At 36.8% G+C, this 23,419-nt stretch overlaps 1 protein-coding gene across 3 annotated transcripts in view; it reads right to left on the bottom strand.

Moving 5' to 3' along the window:
* Positions 1–6,601: 6,601 nt before the first annotated feature.
* The window catches only part of C17H21orf91 (chromosome 17 C21orf91 homolog), a 29,307-nt gene continuing 12,489 nt past the window's right edge, over positions 6,602–23,419 (bottom strand). For 2 of the 3 annotated variants that reach the window (XM_019732052.3, XM_019732051.3), the window contains exons 3-5: positions 14,481–15,020; positions 13,281–13,343; positions 6,602–11,878 (exon numbers count right to left, since the gene is read on the bottom strand). In XM_019732052.3, the coding sequence (XP_019587611.3) occupies positions 11,712–11,878; positions 13,281–13,343; positions 14,481–15,020 (770 nt within the window). In that variant the 3' untranslated portion in view covers positions 6,602–11,711. The remainder of the gene's footprint in view (positions 11,879–13,280; positions 13,344–14,480; positions 15,021–23,419) is intronic. The other variant, XM_074326564.2, reaches the window with a different exon arrangement.

Raw genomic sequence — 23,419 nt, 5'->3', positions numbered from 1 at the left:
GAGACTCTCAGAGGCCCCTTTAGCCCCACACATTTAGTGGTTTCCTAGGATATTTATATGTCTCACATGTGGCTTCACTTTGTCCTCTGAGAAGACACCAATCTATGTCAATCTGGGACAGAAATTCCATCCATACTTGGAGGAAAGCAGTGTAGCCCTGTAGGGTGTGAATGTCTATTGGATTGTACTTTGTTCACACAGGCAATGTTGTTTTGCAGGTCACTAACTCAACTCCCCCTGCGCTTTCTTCTCTGTTACGTGACAGAAGCACCCCTATTCTCGCTGTAGGGCAGTGGCAGTGCACGGGCCCCACATTTTTCTGGTGCTGCTGTGAGAAGCAATGTGACAGCAACAGTAGCGAGAAACTTTGCAGGGGACCCAGATGTTGGCTTTGTGGTCTCAGTTATTTACAGTTACCTCCGTGGGGCTCTCAAGCTCTTCTGCCACCCAGGACTATGCACATTGGTTTCAAGACTGTGCTTTGGGCTGGTAGTGGTTGAGAAGGAGTGGCATCTTTCTCTGATGCAAAAGAACTCTCTGAAGAGTTATTTGTGGGAGGGAGGTAGGAGAAAGCAAGACTAAGGGACAGACCAAACATTCAATATTTTAACAACCTTCCATATATTTTCTAAAATTATGGGGTATTGAATTTACTCGGGACTGTATATATCTTTTCTGTTTTATATTAAACTCAGTCTTCATATAATTGAAGACCAACACCAGATTAAGAGAAAAAAGGATAATTAGGAAACTGTCTATTACACAAAGGATTATGAAAAAAATAATGAACGGTTGTTCCTCTCAGCCCTCTTAGAACACATGGACAAATTCAGAATAGTGTAAGAGCCTCTTGAGAGCGTTTCCTTCTCTGGAGATCATGAAGACCTGAGCTGAGGGTTTTGGGGACGGCTGCTTAGAGGAAGCTGTGTGGATGGGGCAATGCGAGACCCACGGTTTCGAGATCTAACAAATTCATGGAGTATGAAAATAAAAGGAAAAATAGAGATCAACTGTAATGTTTAATTTTATATGTCAACTGGGCTAGGCAATGGTGCCAAGTTGTTTGGTCAAACACCCATTTAAATGTGACTAACATTGAAATCAGTACATTTAAATAAAGTATATTACCCACCATAATGTGGGTGGGCCTCATTTAATCAGTTGGAGGCCTTAAGAGAAGAGATAAAGGTTTCCTGTAGAGGAGGGCATTTTGCCTCCAGACTGCTTTTGGAATCAAGACTGCAACATCAACTCTTGCCAGAATTTCCAGGCTGCCAGCTTGTTCTGCAAATTTTAGACTTGCTAGCCCCCACAATTGTGTGAGCCAAGTCCCTAAAATAATAAACCAATCTCTCTCATATATATATATATATATATATATATATATATATATATATATATATATATATTCATATATACAGAGGGTGCCAAAAAATGTATACACATTTTTAAGAAAGGAAAACTGTATTAAAATTGTAATACTCAATATATACCGATAACAAAAGATGAATACAAGCCACATTTGACTTCTGCAATTACAAGAGGTGCTCAAAGTGGTTACCATTAGAGTCCTGATTATGGCGAACTACTGCTTGAGCAACGTTGACCAAAGTGTCCACTTGTGTACATTTTTTTGGCACCCCCGGTATATCTACACACACACACACACACACACACACACACACACACACACACCCTATTGGTTTTGTTTCTTTGTTTCTCTGGAGAACTCCGATACACCAACATGAGATCATTAGATTATGTTTTAATTTTTACCAAGAAAAGCCTCAAAACTAAACATTAAACAAAAATGAAAATTTATCTACTGTTATCACTTCAGGAAAGAAAGAACAATTTTCTGCTCCCATAATAGGAAAGATAGAACATCAGAGTAAAGGACGGTTCTACTGATTGAATAAATCATGCTTTAATAAACAGCTTTCCACACTGCCCTTACAGTTTTCATCTTCCAGGACAGGTGGAAATGTCTGAGCCAGTCTGTAGGAGCTGTCCTGTAGGAGACCCAACTTCTGATTGTAATGGAGAACCATCTCACTGTTATTCCTAAGAGAAAATTCTCCCCAAATACTTTTCCCTGATAGAAGAATGTGGGAGAAGAAGAAGGTGTCAAGGCTTCTAGTCCTTTTTTTCTCTCCGCAAACAGTACGTAAAGAATTGTTCAGCTGCTTATGAGCCAGGTTGATTCTGTTGTCTTTTCTGTGGTCACAGATGGTCTTAGAAATAGCCTGCTGTAAAAGCCCCTCACAGTTTCTTCTTAAATGAAATCACATTTCCTTTAGGTCCCTTCAGCTCAACTCTGATGTTCATGCAGGGGCTGGGGAGATTTTCCATCGCAGGTTTCTTAGAATTAATTATCCTTATAGAGTGTTAGAGCTGGAATTCCCCTAAAGATCACCAAGGTCAATTCAACTTTTTTCAGATGATAAGAGAAGCTAAAAGAGGCAAAGCAGTGCCCAGGAATGGAGAGGAGGCCTCTGTAAACCTCCTTTTATCTAGGCCAGACACTTCCCCACTTCTCTCCCCTGAAGCTTGATACCAACTAACCTATAAGGGCTTGGCCTGCAAAAGAGTCTTAGTTCGCTTTTGCCTGTAGAGCCAATTCCTGAGGGGACAAAGAAAATACTTGCTTGAAAATTATTGCTTAAGTTAAACTACAGAATTCATTTTTTTTCCCCCACATGATATTTGCAGTAGCTTTTCAAATTTCTCAGTCCCCTCGCCCCCCCCCCCCCCCCCCCCCCGCCCCAGACACACACTTGATTTCATTTACTGGGTAAGGTTTTGTGAATTTTCTTTTCGAGCCACAAATTTATCTAAGTTTCAGATTCTAATCTGTTTCCAGTAGTGCTCTCAGTTTAGTTTACTCCAATTGCAAAAATCCTTCTCTGTGTATATTTACAGCAACAAAATCTGAATGCAAATTCAGAGAAATTCAGCCAGCGGTGCGTCATGGGCCTCAATGTCCACCTCTCCTTTTTTTTTTTTTTTTTTTAAATCAAAGTTTATTGGGGTGACAATGGTTAGTTAAATTACATAGGTTTCAAGTGTACAATTCTGTAAAACATTGTCTATATACCGTGTTTCACCAAAAAAAAAAGACCTAACCGTAAAATAAGCCCTAGTATTTTTCAGGATGACATCCCCTGAACATAAGCCCTAATATATCTTTTGCAGCAAAAATGAATATAAGACCCAGTCTTATTTTCAGGGAAACACGGTATCACATTGTGTGTTTACCACCGAGAGAGTCCACCTCTTCTAAACAGTCCAGTAACCCTTCCTGTTGTAGCCAAGACGTCCCTTGTTTCTCAGGAAGCAGCTCTCGAGCACTTCACCACTTCCCTCGAGCCTGTGACCTCATCGTCTTCTTCCTGCTCATAGAAAACGGAAGCCGCCAGGTAGGGCCTTTGTCAGCTGACTCTCCAATCAATCGCCCTCAGGTACATTTGTCTACAGTTTTACCTCCTCTCCAGTGTCAAGGTCTGAGGCGGTCCTAAGCCTCTTCAAAAACAAATTCTACATGTGCTGGCCTGTTCCTTCTCTTTAGTACGTTACTCCTTTGATCATTTCTACCTTTCCTTGTTTAGCTTTTCGGTCCTCTTAGCATTTATTCACGTTCAGATACCTTCCAACTTAAAAAAAGTAAATAACCTTGGAAACACATCCTCTCTGATTTCAACTGCACTTTATGGTTACACTTTTTAGAGATCATACCCCAAATTCACTATCTACCTCCCTACCTACACTTTCAATTCATTGTGATTTATTTTTGCTTCCATAGGTCCATTCAGACTGTTCTCACTGAATTCCTAGTTACAAAATCCAATGGACAAGTTTCAGTCCTTATTTATTTACTCTCTTGGCAGAATCCTTTTCAGTTGACAAAGTCTTGAAGGCTTTTTTTCTCTCTTCGGCCCAAAGCCTATAGGCCTTGTTAGAGTTCCTGGACCATAATAAAATCACAATTTGATGAACGAATTAACATAGAAAGTAGGTGGGAGCCAAATGGTGAAGGCTCTTAATGCCGAGCTGTGAGGACTGATTTTACCCTCTAGGCAATGGCAACCTAAAAAAGTCTTTAAGGAGATGGTAGCATTGTCACATCTTTTGGGAAGTAAACGCTGGGGCACTGGATGGTTTGGAGCAGTGGTTTGCAATGTGCTATGTGGACTTGCGCCATCAGCATCACCTGGGGACTCGTTAGACAAAAATTCTTGGGTCTCACCTCTGACCTATTAATTTAGAAACTCTGGGGGCGTGGCTCACTGATGTATGTTTTATGAAACTCCAAGTCAGAGAGCCACTGGTTTGGAGGAGAAATGGAGACAGAACAAGGGCAAGTTAGCAAAGGCCTGAAGTAAGCGATGTGGAGAATGGGGCATGTGGAGATAATGTGTAGTATTCAGCCACTGGATGAGGCCTGAGGCACTTTTTGGAGTAGCTACTGAGTTACACTTAGAGAACATGTCATTCTGATGCCGCCTCTGATGTGTCTCATTCATTCGACAGACGCTTCCTGGGCTGGGATTGATTAAACATTACCAGGGAGAACACAGGCCAGGCCAGAGTTTTTCCCCATGTTTCCCCGAAAACAAGACCGGGTCATATATTAAATTTGCTCCAAAAGACGCATTAGGGCTTATGTTCAGGTGATGTCCTTCTGAAAAATCACGCTAGGGCTTATTTTCCGGTTAGGTCTTCCTTTTGGGGAAACACGGTAGTTACAACCATCACTGTTCCTATCAGGCGGCCTCCTCCCTCATCCTGGTAGATACACACCGCTAGCACTTTTAGTAATTAGTGGTGGACAGTGGAAAGCGCTCGTCACCCTCCTGTGAATAATGAACACTTTTAACAGGAAAATTGACATTTTCATGACCAAAGGGTTTAATTTCTTTTCCGAGTCTTTCCATCAATTTCAGCTGGCCCAACAGGCAGCCCATGTGGTCCTGAGGGATCGTTTAGATACAAGGCTCCTAGCAGTTCACTTTTAGAAGCCAGTTTTGTAAGATCTTCAAGTAGGAGAGCACTGAACACGGACCTGGACCCAGTGGATGGTGTGAGGTGTCAGAGTTCTCCGTTGCAGGTTAGAGAAAGCCACTAGTCGACTTAGGCTAAAACGCAATTCTTTCAATAGGCAGAGATTGCCCAGAAGTCTTGGAAACCAGGCAGGAATGAAGGCAATTAATGAACTACTAGGTTCATGGCCAAATTCACAGAGTGATGGCTACTCAATGCCAGATGCCAGGAGCCCCCACTGGCTATAGGATACCAGGTGTTCAGGCACAGCTGCTCTCAACATGGATCTTCTCCTACCCAGTTTCTTTGTGTCACCAGTCAAGGAGGGGTACCCCAGATGCAAGGGAGGTTGAGGTAAATTTTTGCTTCTACAGGTGAAGGTGGTCTGTGCCATCTGAGCACTGGACTAGGATTCTGACGCAGAGCAGCACTACCACCAAAAAAAAAAAAAAAAAAAAAAAAGAAAAACCACTGATGTAAACTTGCAAATCATGTGGAATTTTTCAAGATAAAGGGATCTAAGACATCATCTAGATCAGATTCTAAAAGAAAACCTTTGAACAACTTTTTACAAATAGCTTAGAATACTAATACGTGTTATATAAAAAAGGGCGTTGCTGTGCCTGCAGCTCTCCCTCCTACTGTCCCACACACACCGACTTGCCCGTCTCTAAGACTCCTGCAAAGAATGCCAGGTCCTATACTGACATTTGAAAATGAGGAAGAGCAAATCATTTTACAAATAGTTTGAAAATTCCCAAGCCTCGGAAAAGAGGCGGGAACAAAAGCAATAATACAGAGGTAAGCCTACATTTTACCGGTTGTTTGCTCTAGCTGAGTGAACTCAAGCTTAGAAGAGAGACCAATTTTCCTTAACGTCACAAAGTATTTTAAACAGAACTTCATTTGTGGTGTGGTCCTCTTGCCAATACTTTCGCCAAACCACTCTCCTGGCCATCATTACCTCTTCTGGAAAACAGAGGGGTCTGATTTAGGCTGTTAAGACTTGTGAGGAGATCTTTAGACTGATTAAGGGTCTCTTAGCACCCTATTAAATGTTTCAATTCTCAAACATTCCTTATTTTGTAATCTGTCTTTGACCTTTTGTATGACTATCTTTTTCCCTAGTTTAAATTTTTTTACCACAAAATGTAAATTGTGTTAAAAACCATTTGGGAAAAATGGTAATTTCATAAATATTCAGATTCATAATGCTAATCACAAGTGATGTTATTTTTATATTTCTGTTTTTAATATTCCAAATTACAATGTATTCATACAATAGAATACTAGTCAGCAAAGGAAAAAAGGGGGGGGCAGGGACAAACTTCTGATCCTTATGTTAATTATGAATTTCAAAGCTTCCAGTTGAGTGAAACAAGCGAGGCAAATGAGCACATACTGCATGATAACGTTTATATATAAAGTTATAGAGCAGGCTCATGCAAATTACAGTGACAGATCAGAACAGTGGTTAGAATGGAAATGGGGAGTGAGGAGATTGGAAAGGGGCACTAAGTGGTGATGGTTAGTTGTAATATATTTGTTAAAACAAACATACTTAAAATCTATATATTTATTATATGTAAAGTACAATCCAATTTAAAAAGTTACATAGACATCCAGTAAATCACAGGAATCTTACTGCCTGCTTCTGGATTCCTGGGACAGAGAGAATATTCACTTAAGTTTCAAAGAAAGAATTCTCACAAGAAATTAAGATAGAAATCATTAGATAACAATTCGAAGTATAAACTTAAGCCTGCAAAAGAAAACCATTCATATAGGTCAACCATTAAAAAAAAAAGTTCTATTAAAAATATCCACTGAAACTAACAGATAACAAAATATTTATTTTATTGTAAAATTAAAAATAGTAGACAAGTATATGTAATTACAGTTCCAAAGCAGAATACAAATATGTAGGTTATTGCAGTTTTAAAAGTGTAACAGCCAAGTAATGTCTAAACTTTTGAAACTGTCTTGTTTTTCACCACTGCATTTTCTTTTTCCAAATGTCTTAGCACAATTTTGTAAAATAAATTCCTAACAGCAAAGAGAGATGATGTTCAATGACCATAGTATAAGCTACTCAGATTTAAAGCAAGGTTAACACACAAATTGTAAAAGTAGGAATGGCTTTAACAGAACTACTAAACTTTCTCAACTGTCTCTTTTGGAGGTAGTAGACTGGAAATAAACATTCTACATGTTTGAAAGAAATAAACACATTTACTAAAATTCCCTTTGCTTTACGTGTAGGTGAGGAGGTTCAACTAACACTTTTGGGGGGGCGGGGGAGGATGGAGGCCAATTCTCATCTCCATGATTTGCCTGGTAATCTTAAAATTGTGACTGTTCAAGATTACTAAAATGCATTAGTAATCTGGACTCTTAAACTACAAAGAATAGGAGAAGTGTGTGTTAACAAACTAGATGCTAAAAACATCTTGATGCTAGAGACTTGCTGTAACGTGGTTCACAGCAACATGACCAAATTGTTTCCTACGTTAAGACTACATTTTAACAAGGGCGGTTAGGAAAGGATGAAGTGAATGAAAATACGGAGATGCAAGACAGAACCTTGTTTTTCCTTCCAAACGCTGTATTATAAAGCCCTCCTCCCTCCGAGATACCCACACTGGTGCCAGAGCCCTATTACCTTGTTATTCAAGTAAATACTCTCTCCCACCTTAACACCATAAAACTTAATTTGGCAAAAGTAACCTGTTGAGTTTTTTCTCATACCATGTTTCCCCGAAGATAAAACCTAGCTGGACCATCAGCTCTCATGCAATGCATCTTTTGGAGCAAAAATTGATATAAGACCGGGTCTTATATTAATTTTTGCTCCAAAAGATGCATGAGAGCTGATGGTCCGGCTAGGTCTTATTTCCGGGGAAACACGGTAGTACTGATTTTTACCACAAATTTCCTCAATGATTTTCACCAACCTAAAGTCAAAAATGCAATTAAACATTGAAATGAAATCAATTATCTGTGCTTTACAGCCACATCTGAATGAAAGATATTTAAAGAGTTTTGTTGAGTACTAAACTTTTTGGTAAGTACTTAAAAATACTCAAATATCTTTAGAATAAGCAATAGTATCAGTAAACTGGCATAAATCAGAAAAAAATATTAATAACACAAGAACCTGACTCTGTACCATTTAAAAGTTTTCATGTCATAACCTAATTTTAGGGTCACTAACCTGAACACAAATAATTTATTTTTTAGAAGTTCCTGCTTAATTTCAGAGCATGTACATTTTGTATTACATTTTACATTAATAATACAGACTTCTTCCCAAACTGGCAAACATTCACACACAAGTAGATCCAAAAAAATTAATTAAAAAAACTAGCAAAAATTGGCTGACAAGACTGAAGCGTATAAACACCAAGGTAAAAATATTATATAAACAAAAAAAAAAAGAAAGCACTTTAAACTATTTTCAGTGGTAAAGAATATGGTAAAATGAGAAACCTGAGAAATCTCTAGATGCCTGTCAAGATGCCAACAACAAAATACAATATATTTTGACTATATTTCTGAAATCACTTTCCAACATGAGCTTGCTATTTAAAAAATAATCCTCAAATGCATATAAAAATGGGCACTTTGTGGTGAAATGAGCATATAATTTGAAAAAGAACATTTCTTTGCCCCAACATTATACATAAGAAACTACAAACTACATAATAGGACAAAACATTATTCTGCTGCCTTCATCATCCATTATTGGTGTCTTGAGTGCATGCCTTTAAAAAAAACAAAACAAATTAGGATATTAAATACTAGGCTTAAAGGATGATAAAAGGCCAAATGGATTTGAAAACTTTACTCTTTAAAAAGAACAATCTTGTGTGGTCAAAATCACTTTTGACTTCAAACTGATTTTTTTAAACTAAATTCAACTTGCCAAATTAAGAAATCGAATGTGAACATTAGTTTTATTTCACTTCGCTTAATCATATAAGCTCTGAAAATATTTGAAATGGCTAATTAGCAGTCTCTCTTGTTTCATAACTGAAGGTATATATGAGATTTTCTTCTAAACTTCTGCAAAAAGTGCTAACAACGGTACAGAATAGCCAAGTACGGTAACCAATATTGGTGGCATTTCATATTCTCTCAACATGGACCTCAACTCTGTCCCTCATCCTTATTTTAGTATGTACAATAATTGCATATTCAATCAAGAAAACTAACACTGGAATACAAAATAAGTTTATCAAATATTTGGATAAACTGCTGTGCAAAATACTTCCAACAAAAATTTATTTTACTAGAATATTTATCCAAATAAAGTATGAGTGTGAGTGCCAGCACCGTGGGTATTTTTTAGGAGCACCTTTCCTTTGAAGAGCTTAAGTATCTACATGGAATAAATCAGAGTCCCCGATTAAGACCTTGGTACATGCACAATCCCATCCAGCTGTTCCAGACTCATTAGTAAAGCTACATGTTTGCCAGAAATTCTTTAAGAAATAAGAAAATACTTTCTTTGGGTAACGCTGTTGTGTTCCGGGCTGCACCATATGGCTCACCTTCTGGAAATATGCTACTACTGATACCAAATGCAACACCTCCCAAAATTTATAGCTGTCGTGAAGTGATCCAAACAGAAGCACAAGGTGTGCAAGCCACTGGATGGTGACATTCTTCATGAATTATGCCCAAAGAGAGTAAAGTCAACTTTGAAAATGTGACCACAACAACTACCATGTTTTCCTGAAAATAAGACCCAGCTGGACAATCAGCTCTAATGCGTCTTTTGGAGCAAAATTTAATATAAGACCGAGACTGGGTCTTACATTAATTTTTGCTCCAAAAGACGCATTAGAGCTGATTGTCCAGCTGGGTCTTATTTTCAGGGAAACACGGTCGGCCCTAAGATACTAGCATCATCTGGAAGTGTCTTTATTCAACTTGTAAATTTACAGAGATTTTGATATTGCACACATACAATTTAAAGCTTATCAAAAACTAAGGCAATGCCTCCCAACGCCCTGAATTTTAAATTCATTTTGGATGACTCAAAGAATCAAGAGAAATTGAAATCATCTTTCAAAAGCTCTCTCCAAAAAAAACAATTACGTCATACTTCAAAACAAAACAACAAAAGTCAATGAGATATCAAGTAATACTCTCAGGCAAATTTAATACATCTTAGCATTACAAAAAGTTGTTTCCTATTAGTTTGAGGTGTTTCTTTGCTTAGTCAAATACTATTTGTGTTCAAGACGAAAATCGGACCCAAGCCAGGGCAGGCTGCCAAATTTACAGCAGAAGTCATTCCTTCTTTTTGTATGAAGCTGCCAAGGTATGGGGCTTTTCTGTAGGTTCTTTCAAGCAAAGGATCTTGTTATAAATACATTCTAAGCACCAGTTGAAAACAATTTAGAGCCCATTTTAATTCTGCATTGGTTAAAGCTTTTACTATATATTACATTATTAAAAACTTATCTAGCTGCTTGAGACAACCTATTCAGAACTCTTTGGAAATGTCACAACTTATATGAATATCCTTTTCAAAACGAGCTTGTTTTGAATTAGTTTTGTTTTTCTGTGTCAAGCAGTCTTCTCTTGCCCTTTCGATTCTAGTTTAGAAAAATACCTCACAAAGCTTTCTGATGTTGATAACAGAATTTGGACAGTTAAAGGATTCTTGAAGCTTTATCCAGAGGCACACAAAATAATTTTAATTTTTTTCAAAGATGGGACAATTACTTCATAGCACAATTTGAAGGCAGATATTACATTGAACTTGGAAATGAGGCTTGACTTACTCTGTCCAAATTCTAACACATCAAAGTCATTAGAATGAAAGTAATCATGAAGTAGAAGAGGCTTTTACTTCTATGGCGATAAGTTGACATACAAAAGCTAGATTAGCGTTTTTTTCCTGAATGAACTCAGAACTGCTCGTTAGAAAAAAATATTTTATTTTCTTGTGTATTTGCTTTAAAAAGTTATTAATTCTTCTTTCGTAAGAGTTATTAGAAGTCAAACAATTCAACTAGATAGATTTCTACTCCAAAATACATTTATCTTTGGAAAACAAAGTTGTAAAAACAGTGTATTAAGAGAATAAAATGCAGTGATGTGAAATATGGGTAACATATTTACACATGAAAGTGTAAATATAACACAGAGAGCCATTCAAATAGACATTTATAAAGAGAATGGAAAGGTACCTAAAATAGCATTTATATATAAAATTTTCATATTAAAATATTGCTCATAATAAATAAGAGGCAATATGAATTCCATTTCCCTCTTAAAATTTATCTTTAGTAGTTCAGACTAATCTAAGGAGTTTGTTAACCTTCTATTGTTTTGAAAGTTGAATTACATTAAACCACGTTTAATAAAATCACGCTGTAACAGTATATTTAAGTAGTCACATGTGGTAATTAGGGAGGGCCATTTAGTAATTACGGGGAAAGATTCCCAAAATAAACCAAAATGATTAACCCTAGAAGAGTAGAGTGTAATGATCCACTGTATTTGACAAAGATGTTAATACTGCCTTTAAGCTTTACAAATTTAATGACCATGAAAAAATGGACCATAACTTTCTTCAACTTCTTCAGAGCCTGCATGCTAGGCAGAGCAGAGCCGTCAGTCCGTGGCAGGGCCTGGGCAGTGGGTGCCAGCTGAGTTCAGTTGTTTATGGGTAGGTGCGACTTCACACCTGTCCGCCCCACTTGCAGACAAGGTAACTTGGAATAGTTCTTATGAAGCTGTTCGATGGCAACGTGGCGGACATGGAGCTCTGAGGCCAAAGAATCTTTTTCTTGCACCTGGTGTGTTAACTCTTCAAAAACTTCTGTAAAGATTTAAAAGGTAGTTCCGTTTTTAGTACACAGAAAGCTAATCCTGTGGGTTATATTTCAAGTACCTAACTGAATGCACTGGCTGCATGCATGCAATGACAGTGATTTGACACCAAGGCAAGAGCTGTGTTTTGAGCATCCTAGGATGCTGACCACTTTGCACTGCCAACTGGAATTCGGAATTCCTCTTCTCCATCAAGTGAAACTGAATAGTCCTAAGCAACGACTCTACAGAAGTGCTGCAGAAATGGCAGTTATGTCTGAGACACTTTTCTCAATGTGAAATATAAACAGATTAAGTCAGTAATGTCTGATTTATGAAAAGTTAGTGTCCGTTAGTACCTAGGTCTGGAAACATCTCTAAGGAGCTTTAGAATCAGATTACCTGGCATATTTAATCTTTGTTCCTACTTGTAAGTGTCAGGCAAGTAACTTACATTGTTTTAATTTTCTCTTATGTGTCACCTCAATCAGAGTAAGCACTCACAGGGTTAATGGGGGGGGTAAATAAAGTACTTACCACAGAATAAGTACTTGATAAATGTAATGTTGCTATTATTCTTGTTATTTTACTATTCTGAAAGGCTGTGTGGCCAAGAAAGATCACTAGCTTTGGAGTTAAAGACAGGGAGAGGTCAGAACCTTTCATCTGTTACTAACTGAATGCATGATCTCTGTAAGCAACCTCACACTCTCCTAAGTGCAGTTTCCTCACTTAAATGAGAATCAATAGTTAAAAAAAAAAAAAAAAAAAAAAAAAAAAAAAAAAATAGACAATTGGGGAATCTGAATATTAACTATTAACTGTTGGTGTCACTATCACATTTCCTGGGATTTTTTTCCCCCCCAGATGTGATAATGAGGTTGTGATTAGCTTAAATAACGTTATCTTTCAGATAAAATCCTGAAGTATTTTGGGACAAAACAGTATGTTGTCTGGGATTTGTTTCAAAATAATCCATGCTGGGGTGGGACAGGGGGAGTGGGTGCAAGTAGAGATGAAGAAAAATTAGCTATGCTTTTGATAATAGTTGAAGCTGGTGATGATGGGTCAAGAAGTACACTGTACTATTCTCACTGTGTTTGTGTTTGAACCTGTTCATAATTTAAAAAACTGTTAGGGAGCTCGCCTAGCACAGAGCCTGGCAGAATAGTAGAGTTAATAAAACGTTAGTAAGAAGGTAGAGATTAAGGTGAAGTCTCCATTTTCACTTAAAAAAGAAAAACCGATTTCCCCTGCAGTTGATAAATAAGTTTTCTTATTTGCTGTGGAAAGTCTAACAGGTTCTAATCCCACTTCCAAATTTAAATTCAGATGAAGCTAATGGTATCCTGTCATAGCATTTTCTGTATCAAAATTTTCACATACAAAAAACATTCACACTGATTCTTTACCCTGTATTTGCTGTCGGAGCTTTGCATTCAGTTGCTTTACCTCACCAAAAGTCATCGAATTCACTGAAACATGAAAACATATTCATTATTACTACAACAACCTGGGGAAACAGGCTGCCTACATCACTAACACAATCTCCTATTTACAAAAAATATTTGTACTCATCTGCCAGCGTAACATTCAGCGGTCCCCTAAGATTCATTAACTCCTGCAGTGTGGAGTTTCCAAATTCTAACCTCAACCCCACAGTAAGAAAGAGGTAATACAGAATTGTACACCTGAAATCTATGTAGCTTTACTAACAATTGTCACCCCAATAAATTTTAATTAAAAAAAAAAAAGAAAAAAGAAAGGTTTTATATCACCCCCAATACGCTTCCACCTGAAACAAGCGTTTCACCAAAAAGTACTTCAGATTAGGTCCACTGGATTCTGATATTAACTATTTTGTTTCAGTTTTTAAAAAGTGAGTCACTAACCCATCAAGTTGATTTTGCTTAAACGCTACTAAATAGTTAGTTGATGATACGCAGTCTGAAAAACACTACTGTAAAGTACTCTGGAAATACTCTGAAAAATCAATTTGACTATCTAGTTATATAACATTAGATAATTCGTATGCAGAATCAAGAAGTGTATTAAAAATAGACCTGTGGTCCCTTCTAGCTCTAAAATCATTTGATTTTAAGCCAATTAAAATGATCTCAGCTTCTGTGAGTTTTTGTAGATGCACACTGAATGAGTCACTTTTCCAACTTTAAAATAACACATTACCTTTAGCCTTTAGTAAAATGTCAGATTTTTGCTTCCGAAATGCCACCCCCAGTGAATTAGTCTTGCAGGGATTAGCAACGTTGACAATATGTGTGTGAGCCAATGGTTGAGGCTCTTTTTCTAAACTATATGAATGCTGAACTTTCCAATTCAGTTTGTTGATTCTGTTTAGCTTAGTAATTTAGAATAGCAAAACAAATGATAGGGCTGTAGACTTCCAATGCTTAGGACACACTAAGGACTATTCCAGAACTGATGGAGAGATTTAAGACATCTCCTTTTTTTCTAGGGTGAACCTGTCATTTAAACACTCTATTTACCAAATCTATAAGTGTACAGCAAAATTCTTGACACGGCATATATAAAAATATAAAAAAAAAACCCAACAAGACTCCATCCTTCAGCTTTCTCTCTATTTTACTTACATTCTTCTCTGCTATAATGTGGGTGCTGAGTCTGGACGTTAGCCTCTGGATTAGAGATTGTCTCTTCTTTCTTCTGTGCCTGGTTGTGACTATGAGACCACAGTACACTACTGTGGCACACAGTGGCACCTGAGTCTTGTAACATTGCAAGCCCAAAGTCTGTGCTTTCCCTCTGCTCCAATATTCTTTGTGTGCAGTGTGAGACGCCACCTGTACCTCCACCTATCCACTTTGCAGAATACTTTGGTACTTGGGAATCAAACGGTGGGAGTAACTTTTTATCTGAATTATGCTTGAAATTAAACAGGTGATGCTGGGGATTTTTAGAACATTCAGAATCTGAATCCACATCCTTATTTTGTGCATATTGTACAATCCAGTTTATCTTCTTACTTAAAATGGTTTTAACTTCTTCATAATAAGTATTTTTTGAAAGCTTAGATCTAGGACAATCCTGGTTTGCAATCAAATGGTACTTTTCAAAGCAGTCTTTATGACCCCTTAACGATCCAGTGTGCAAGAGATCAGATTTTGGTACTCCTATAGGGGCAAAAAGAAAAAAAGGAAGACTTGAGAAAACTTTGTTTTTCATAAGTTGCATTAAATACATACAGATCTCAGTAAAACACAGAGTCATTGATAGTTTATACATCAGAGGGAAAATGCTAAAGAATATTGGTATTAATAAAATAAAATATGGTTTAATAATTTCTGCTTCAATTTAATTATATATTTAGTAATATTTAAGTCTTATGAATAGCAAACCTTTTTAAAGACTTAAAAGTTCAATTTTAATCTTAGTCCAGAGGCAGGTTACTGCATACAATGTAAAAAAATACTACTGAATTAGCAATTTACATTTACAGAAACTTGGCCTTTGCATTATAATGCTTTCTTCATAATTGTCCTGAAGTCCACAGTTGCAAAAATTTCTATTATAAGGCTCAATAATAGAAATGATTGACAATTTTTTCCACCAATAAAAACATAGTAAGTCATGTTCTTAAATTATTAGTTATGGTTTTACTGGGGAAAGATAAACGAGAACCAGAAAAATACACATTAATAAAAGCCTCAAAAAAGTCAATGAACTGTTTAGATGTATTTTTTGAGGTATGAAAGCATCTAAAATGTTTTCACATTTGTTTTATACTTACCAAAATTTTATCAAGATAATCTTATAGAAAAAATGCATTACACAAAATTATTTTTCATACAGCAGTCAATTCAATCTGCCAAGACACAACAATAGCCAGTATAATTCTTCAACTCCTAAGTGTTCATTACACACCATAAACGGAATAATACATAATAGTCTTATTACACTTTTACAGAAGAGCTTAAGTATGATATCTCAATTGTTTTTTAAAATATAGAATACATTTTCAAATATACAGAATACAGAATACATTCATACATTTTCTAAGTTCAAGCCATATTATTAAAGTCAAAAGCAGTGTTCTTAAGTTGATGGTGAATAGGGATGTGAAGCTAAAAATTAATGCTACCAGAACTCACCACTCTAAATCTGCTTAGCTCTGAAAACAGAGTAAGTGGAGAGCCACTCAGGTGCTGGGTTAAAAAAAAAGTTTTAGCTGTCTCATCAGAAAAAACTACATTCTGTATTCATCCTTTGTTTAAAAATTGAAGTTGTAACAATTTTCTTAATTGAGCTCCACACTCTGCCTAACAGTGAGATAATGAAGTATCTGCACTTTAATGGTACTAAAATCAGGTATAAAAGTGCTTGTGAAGATTAATTTGTTCTAAAACAATATAATATCAGACAATGGTGGGACCTGCTGAGATGGCCAAAACCGGTGCTAAATGAGCTCTCTGTAAGAACAGGTGAACAACAGCTCTCATAGGTAAACTCAAACATCTCAGCCTTGTTTTTTTCCACTGAGCATAAAAATTGAAATTAGGATTTCATACACATTTACCCTTTTGCTACTTGTACTGCAATTGTATGTACACACACGATGCCAAAAAAATGTATACATATTTTATGAAAGGAAAACTATTAAAATTGTAATACTCGATATATACAGATAACTTCTGAAATTACAAGAGGTGCTCAAAGTGGTTACCATCAGCGTCCAGACACTTCTAATTATGGCAAACTACTGCTTGAGTAACGTTGACCAAAGTGTCCACTTGTATACATTTTTTTGGCACCCTGATATATTTATATTTTTACCCGTTATTCTCTAATTAGGTCAAATTTCCAACAAAGTTAAAATAGTTTAGTGCAGAATCTCAAAGTTCCATTTGATAAATAACCCAGTGCACACATGGGTTATCATAAAGTTCCTAAAATTTGCTTATTAGAATAAAAATATTAAAAGTTACTATGTTTTAGATCATAAATAAGACAAAAGAGCAGTTGGTGTCAATTATAAACCAAATAAACAGCTCCATTCTGCTGTTTGATTCTAATGCTTACTGTTCTGGGTACACAGCAGATAAGGAGAGAGAACTTGAATCCTGCCTACTTCACTAATTTTGGAAAAAATTTTTAAGAGCTTCCTGACTCTCTATAAACTCTCTTAGGTCTCAATGCCAACAGATGGCTAGCCTGTACCCCCAAACAGTAAATGGTCTTCTTCTCATCCCACTGCCACAGCTCTATTCCATGTAGCAATGATTTAGCTGTATCTAAACATTAGAAGATTCTCCTTTAAGTCTATATGAAAAGAAATTCTTTAGCATATAAAAAGGGTTCTAAACTAGGCTACACAAAGTAATTAATTTTGCTGTTAAGTTTTAAAAATTTATTTAGCCACCAGTTTTAAAAATCTGTCTAGAAATTGTATTTAAAAGGATAAAAAATTATACAATGAATTTCCTCATGTACTCATGCTTCAACAACAGGTCAGTAAAATAGATGTCTATTTAAAGCATAATGTGGGCTTGTAAATTAAGCTTTTTAATTCATTGTTGTTTCTTAGTAATTCATGTAATATAACCTTTCTTCCTCCAGAAATAATTTTTCTTTTAATTTTTACTTAAATCCCAAAATGAATGCTAGCAACCCAGATAAACACATGATTTATGCATACAAGGAATCTGTTGAGATCAACAGCAAAATCAGAGAACCACAATATTCAATTTACTGTGAAATTATATAAATGCAACTACAATTTCAGATTCTTTCAGACACTGAGAAGAATGTCTGAAAAAAGACATGATAAAAAGTGTCATAGGCAAGAAGAGTTCTGACTACAGTATACATTTCTACTTAGATGTCCCACAGGCTCCTCAAACTCACCCTGCCCAAATAAACAAACCTCTTTATTCTCATCCCTGAAACCCAAACCAGAGTCTCTTCTTGAGTCTGGCATCAACCAACTGCTTAAGGAAGAAACCTGGGCGTCCTCCTTAACAGCAGCCCCCCATTCTCCTGGAGACATCTGCTGTCCACCTTAACAGACTTTCCTCCCCATAAAATCCAGCAGTACATCCCAAATCCCGCTTCACTCCATCCCCACGCCCCACGCCCCACGCCCCCGCACTAGCTGGGGCATCATCTCCTATCTAGTTTCCATTTCCTCTAAGAATCCTTTTCTAACCAATACATCTGAGTTAGTTTATCACACCAGATTTTCCAATTGCCTCTTCACTGGCCTTTAGTTCCCGCTAGAACATAAATTCTGTGAGAAAGGAGATTGTATCTGTTTACATACATCCGCAGCGTCATAGTGCCTGGCACAGATGAGAATGCAAGAAAAAGTAGTTAAATGAATAAAGGAAAATTAAAATTATATTAAAAAACCAAACCAAAACGTATTACCAATTATTCAAGATCTAACACAATGAAATGTTTTTGCCTATCCCAGCAAGGGAACCAGTTTTGCCAGGCTGCTCAGAGGTTAATTAAAGGCATCTTCCAGTGAAGTTACTCCTATACTTGGTTTAATGGGCCATTAGTCTGACTGATGAGTAGCACTGATAGAGATTGCATTCCTGTGGCATCATTCCATCTGCCAAGCAAAATCAGGAACTTCTACTCAATTATACATTTTTAATAGGAATTTATATACACTGAATATACAAGAAGGCTGTTGTATATAAACTGCAGCTCATTCATCCAGATCTGTACCGCTCTCTTCTATAATTTTAAAAGTTGACTGAGTTTTACAGTTCAATTTGAAAATATTTGTTTTATACAGTTTAAAATATCCCATGCAGTAGCAAAGGACACAAAAAACTTAAATACACTGCTTCATATACTTAAAACAAATTTTTTTAAATCTAGAAAACAAAGTAAGTAGCTCACGTAATTTGTATCAGCAATATACATGCCATTTTATAAACTCTTGAAGTGATTTTGTTTTTTCCACCTCATTGGTTCAAATTAGTATAAGAGAAACAACCATTGCTATTTTCAGAGATCACAACAAGTTCCCTGACTTTTCAATTTTAATTGCATTCACAAATGTAAACAGCTCTGAAAACTAATTTGTTTCCTCAGCAGCTTTTGAAAGGGAATGAATCTGAATGCAATTAAATGAGTGATACTTTTGAGGAGCTGAGTTATAAGGAATTCCAAACCAGTTCAACAAAAACTGCACTACAACTTGCTTACTAATAAAAATTTTGAAGGCTAATGTAATTGACATCCTAACTATTATGAAAACTGTAAAACATACTTCAAATATGTCCATGTAACCTTTTTTGTCATGAGGTCATTATTTTTAGAGAACCCAAGACCTTAAATGGCAACTATAATTGCTAATTTTTTTAAAGTACAAGTTTCTTTTGGATTCAGAGGCTTTTCAGAAATTTACATAGGCAGTACATTTCTGTATGAACAGTGGTATTTTTAAAATGTTAAGCGCTTCCTATTCAATAGTTTATTGTTTCCTACTTCATCTCTGATTTTGTTATACCATTCTCACATATTTTGAGAACCCTCCTACTAACCCATCTGCCTTGCTATCACCATTTCTATTCTTTAAGTCCCTCTTTAAAATCAATTTACTTTAAGAAAACTTGGTTAAACCCATAGAAGAGCAAAAGCCACTCAAATGTAGATTTTTTTTTGGTCAACCTACCACTGTCACCCTTTTAAAATAAGAGTAATTCCATGCTTATATTTAATCTGCCTATCGTAGTAACAATTTTTCCCCCTAATGATATTGCAAATGGCACTAAAACAGTCACAAAAACCAAAACACTTAAGTTCTATCACATGTCCCATTATCCTTGGCTTTTCCCCCTAGCCTCTTGAAGATCTTATTTATCATTTGGTGGTAATGAGGTAAGCGAAGCAGTATTTTCCTGATGGTTTACTAGTTGGTTCTGTCACACAGCACCATCTCTCAGCCGACTACACTCACACTACATGGCTTTGTAGTTCACACATGCTTGAATCATATCACCTGACTACCTTACACATGTTTACTCTGTCAATTACACTTCACTCTGAATTTGATTACGATAGGTAGTGTGATCAACAAATACGGTGAATGCTGCTGCCGAGTGCCATCCGCAGAAAGGCAGAGATCTTCAATATGGGAAGTGGTGCGTCAAACCTTAGTGTATGACAAGTTTCATCCTGTACAGTGTAGTCAGTCGGGTGTGAGCTACGGTTGAGAGAAAGTGTGTTTTAAAGTGTGCTGTAAATCATCCTGCATCATGACAACGCTCTGTCACACAACGCTTCTGGTACGGCAATTTCTGTCAAATAAAAACATTACAGTGTGTCCTCATCCACCTTATTCACTGGATCAGGCACCATGCAACTTCTGGCTCTTCCCCAAAGTCAAAATGACCATGAAAGGAAAACGTTTTGAATTGATTCAGGACATCCAGGCAGCCACGACAGTCCAACTAAAGACACTCACAAAAGAGGACTTCCAGAATTGCTTCAGAAAGTGGCAAGAATGATGGGATAAGTGTGTTCGAAGCGAGGGGGCGTATTTTGAGGGTGATTAATGGCAATGTGTCTTTTATTGTAATACACTTTTATTTAAATATTCACCATATTTTTTGATCACACCTTGTATTTCATTTCCCAATCAAAGGGATGGCTTCATGTAATTTGGTGTTCCACAGGTACAGCAAATATAATATGACTAGTAGTTGGATGTAAAGCTGTAATACACGTCATCACATTGGTAATAGACTGGAAAGCTCTAAGAGAGCAACCACTTTAAACTTAAACAGAATTAGAAAACTGGCAGTACTGGTTTTCCAAATGGTGGGTTTTTGTGTTCCTTCTTAATATTTAAATAAGGCAAGAAAATTTAGTCATGATTTAAGTGCCAGGTTAACATGCTGTGAAAAGAGTTTAAACATATTGCCTTCAAACATGACCAACAATTTGTGCAACAATCCACAGTCCTGCTTCAAAATCTTTTCTTATGAAGGCTCACATTTTGTGCAGCTTAAAGAAATTTTCCAAGAGTAAGTGTTTTCCTTTTCATGATGATCTTACCTTAGTTGTTAAAAGAACAGTCACCTGCATGTTTATGTGCTGCTCATACAGAAGTCATCTTGAGCTTCGAAGTAAGCAAGTAATTGTAAAAATGGGAGGATATCTGAACTTTGTTGTACTAAGAAAGACCCAAAGGGCTGAGATGTTACTTCTTTGTTTTTGAGGACCAGACTCCCATTTCTGATACAATAGGGGAAAGGCTCTGTTACAGAGAAGTGCCACACCCATAGTCTGAAGTCTGGATCCATACTACAGACAAGTTTTGTTTAGACTGAGTATTTAAAAAAAAACACAAAAAATATTTACAATTTTTAGTCTTGGTTTTCTTAAAAACAAAATCAGAAGATCTGGCAGCAACCGATTAGTAATGAGAAGCAGCTACTGGCTGAAAATAGGGCAAGTGCTCTTCAATTCAAAACAGTTCTTATCGTTTCCTTCATGAGTGTGCAGGTACCTCTGGCCTAGCAAGCTCTGCAGCCTTGTCAGTTGGTTAGGTGGCTTACACTATACTAAGGTTGTGCAGTGACACAGGTCAGGATTGCTTCCTTGTAAATACTGCTTGTTCCAATGATGCTGTGACACTCAATTCAACCAGGCTACTCTGCATCTGATGAATAAGCAGCAGCCAAACCATGATTCAATTCAAATATACCTATTTCCAATCACAGCCACTCAGTGATGGTACTGCCATCAGACTAAAGGTAGATTAAGACCAGAGGTGAGAAGGCAAGGATGGATGGTCAGAGTGCTTACTTTCTTTCTAAACCCACAATAGGACAGGTTTCTACCTTGTGGAAATTTTTATTGCTTGTCTTACGTGCCTTAGTGAGTACTGAGATGAAGAGTGCTCCATTCCCCAACCCTTCATGCCTTTAGCTAATTCAGGAGTCACTTAAGAGTCTGTCATGTACAAGTACCTAACATATTATTTAAAAGTATTAGGTAATTGTTTATCTCTGCATTGCTAGCAGACGGAATTACTGGCAACCACACCAAGCCAATATACAGATGGGTTCAGCAAGTTGTTTTTCCACATTTTGAAAATCACTGCCCTAAAGAATGATATACCAACAGGTGGTCTTTAGACAGATTTCAGCTTAGAGATGTTTATTCTATTTTAAAGTTTTTATTGTGCTAAGACATGGATTAAACAGTTAATGTGGCTTAATCCAATAATTATAATGTTTGTAATTATAAGGGCAAATTTCAGTGAGCAAGGAGTTGAGAGAGATAATGTTAAAAGATAAACCTCAAGGGTAGAACTGAGTTCTTGTGTTGACAGGCGTATAAATTGCAAATGACTTGCCGAAAAGAAAACCTCCTTCAATTTTACTTTTTCATTAGAACAGTTAGAAATTGGGGGAAACACACCTACATAACAAATGTTTGTTACTAACAAGGTATAAAAATAATCCACACTCAATTCTACCCCCTAATGTAGTTACCTGCTTAAAAATGTCCAAAAGAACTTTTTGTGACAATGGACATGTTGTATAGGAGGTGTGATCAAAAGATACGGTGAATGTTTAAATAAAAAAAAATTGCAGTAAAAGACATATTGCCATTAATCCCCCTCGAAATACTCCCCCTTGCTTCAAACACACTTATCCCATCATTCTTGCCACTTTCTGAAGCAGTTCTGAAAGTGCTCTTTTGTGAGTGTCTTTAGTTGCTCTGTTGTGTCTGCCTCCATGTCCTGAATCATTTTGACTTTGGGAAGAGCCAGAAGTCTCACGGTGTCAGATCCGGTGAATTCGGTGGATGAGGACACACCATAATGTTTTTGTTTGACAGAAATTGCCGTATCAGCAGTGATATGTGACATTGAGCGTTGTTATGATGGAGGGTGATTTACGGCACACATTAAAACACACCTCTTAACTGTAGCTCACACCCAACTGACTGCACTGAACAAGATGAAACTTGTCACACACTGTTACTAAGGTTCAGCGTGTTACTTCCCATATTGAAGATCCCTGCCTTTCCATTGGATGACACTTGACAGCAGCATTCACCATATTTGTTGATCACAGCAGAAAGGCTCCATGTCGCACACTGTTTCTGGTACAGCAATTTCTGTCAAATAAAATCATCATGGTGTGTCCTCATCCATCTTATCCACTGGATCTGGCTCTTCCCCAAAGGCAAAATGGCCATGAAAGGAAAATGTTTTGAATTGATTCAGGACATCAAGGCAGCCACGACAGAGCAATTGAAGACACTCACAAAAGAATACTTCCACAACTGCTTCAGAAAGTGGCAAGAACAAGGGGATAAGTGTGTCTGAAGTGAGGGGGAGTATTTTGAGGGGGATTAATGGCAATGTGTCTTCTACTGTAATAATTTTTTTTAAATTTAAACATTCACCATATTGTCTGATCACACCTCATACACTGAAATTTAGCTACAGTGGTCAAGGAACTAAAATTTTCCCTTTAATTAATTGAAATTTGAATAACCATAAATTGGACAGGCTACCTAATTGGACCGGGCAGTT

The sequence above is a fragment of the Rhinolophus sinicus genome, chromosome 17, assembly GCF_057876585.1.
Source record: "Rhinolophus sinicus isolate RSI-liver-muscle chromosome 17, RSI-T2T, whole genome shotgun sequence".
NCBI classification, from domain to species: domain Eukaryota; kingdom Metazoa; phylum Chordata; class Mammalia; order Chiroptera; family Rhinolophidae; genus Rhinolophus; species Rhinolophus sinicus.
The sequence above is the reverse complement of the archived record's forward strand: the minus strand, read 5'-3'. Positions and strand labels throughout refer to the sequence as shown.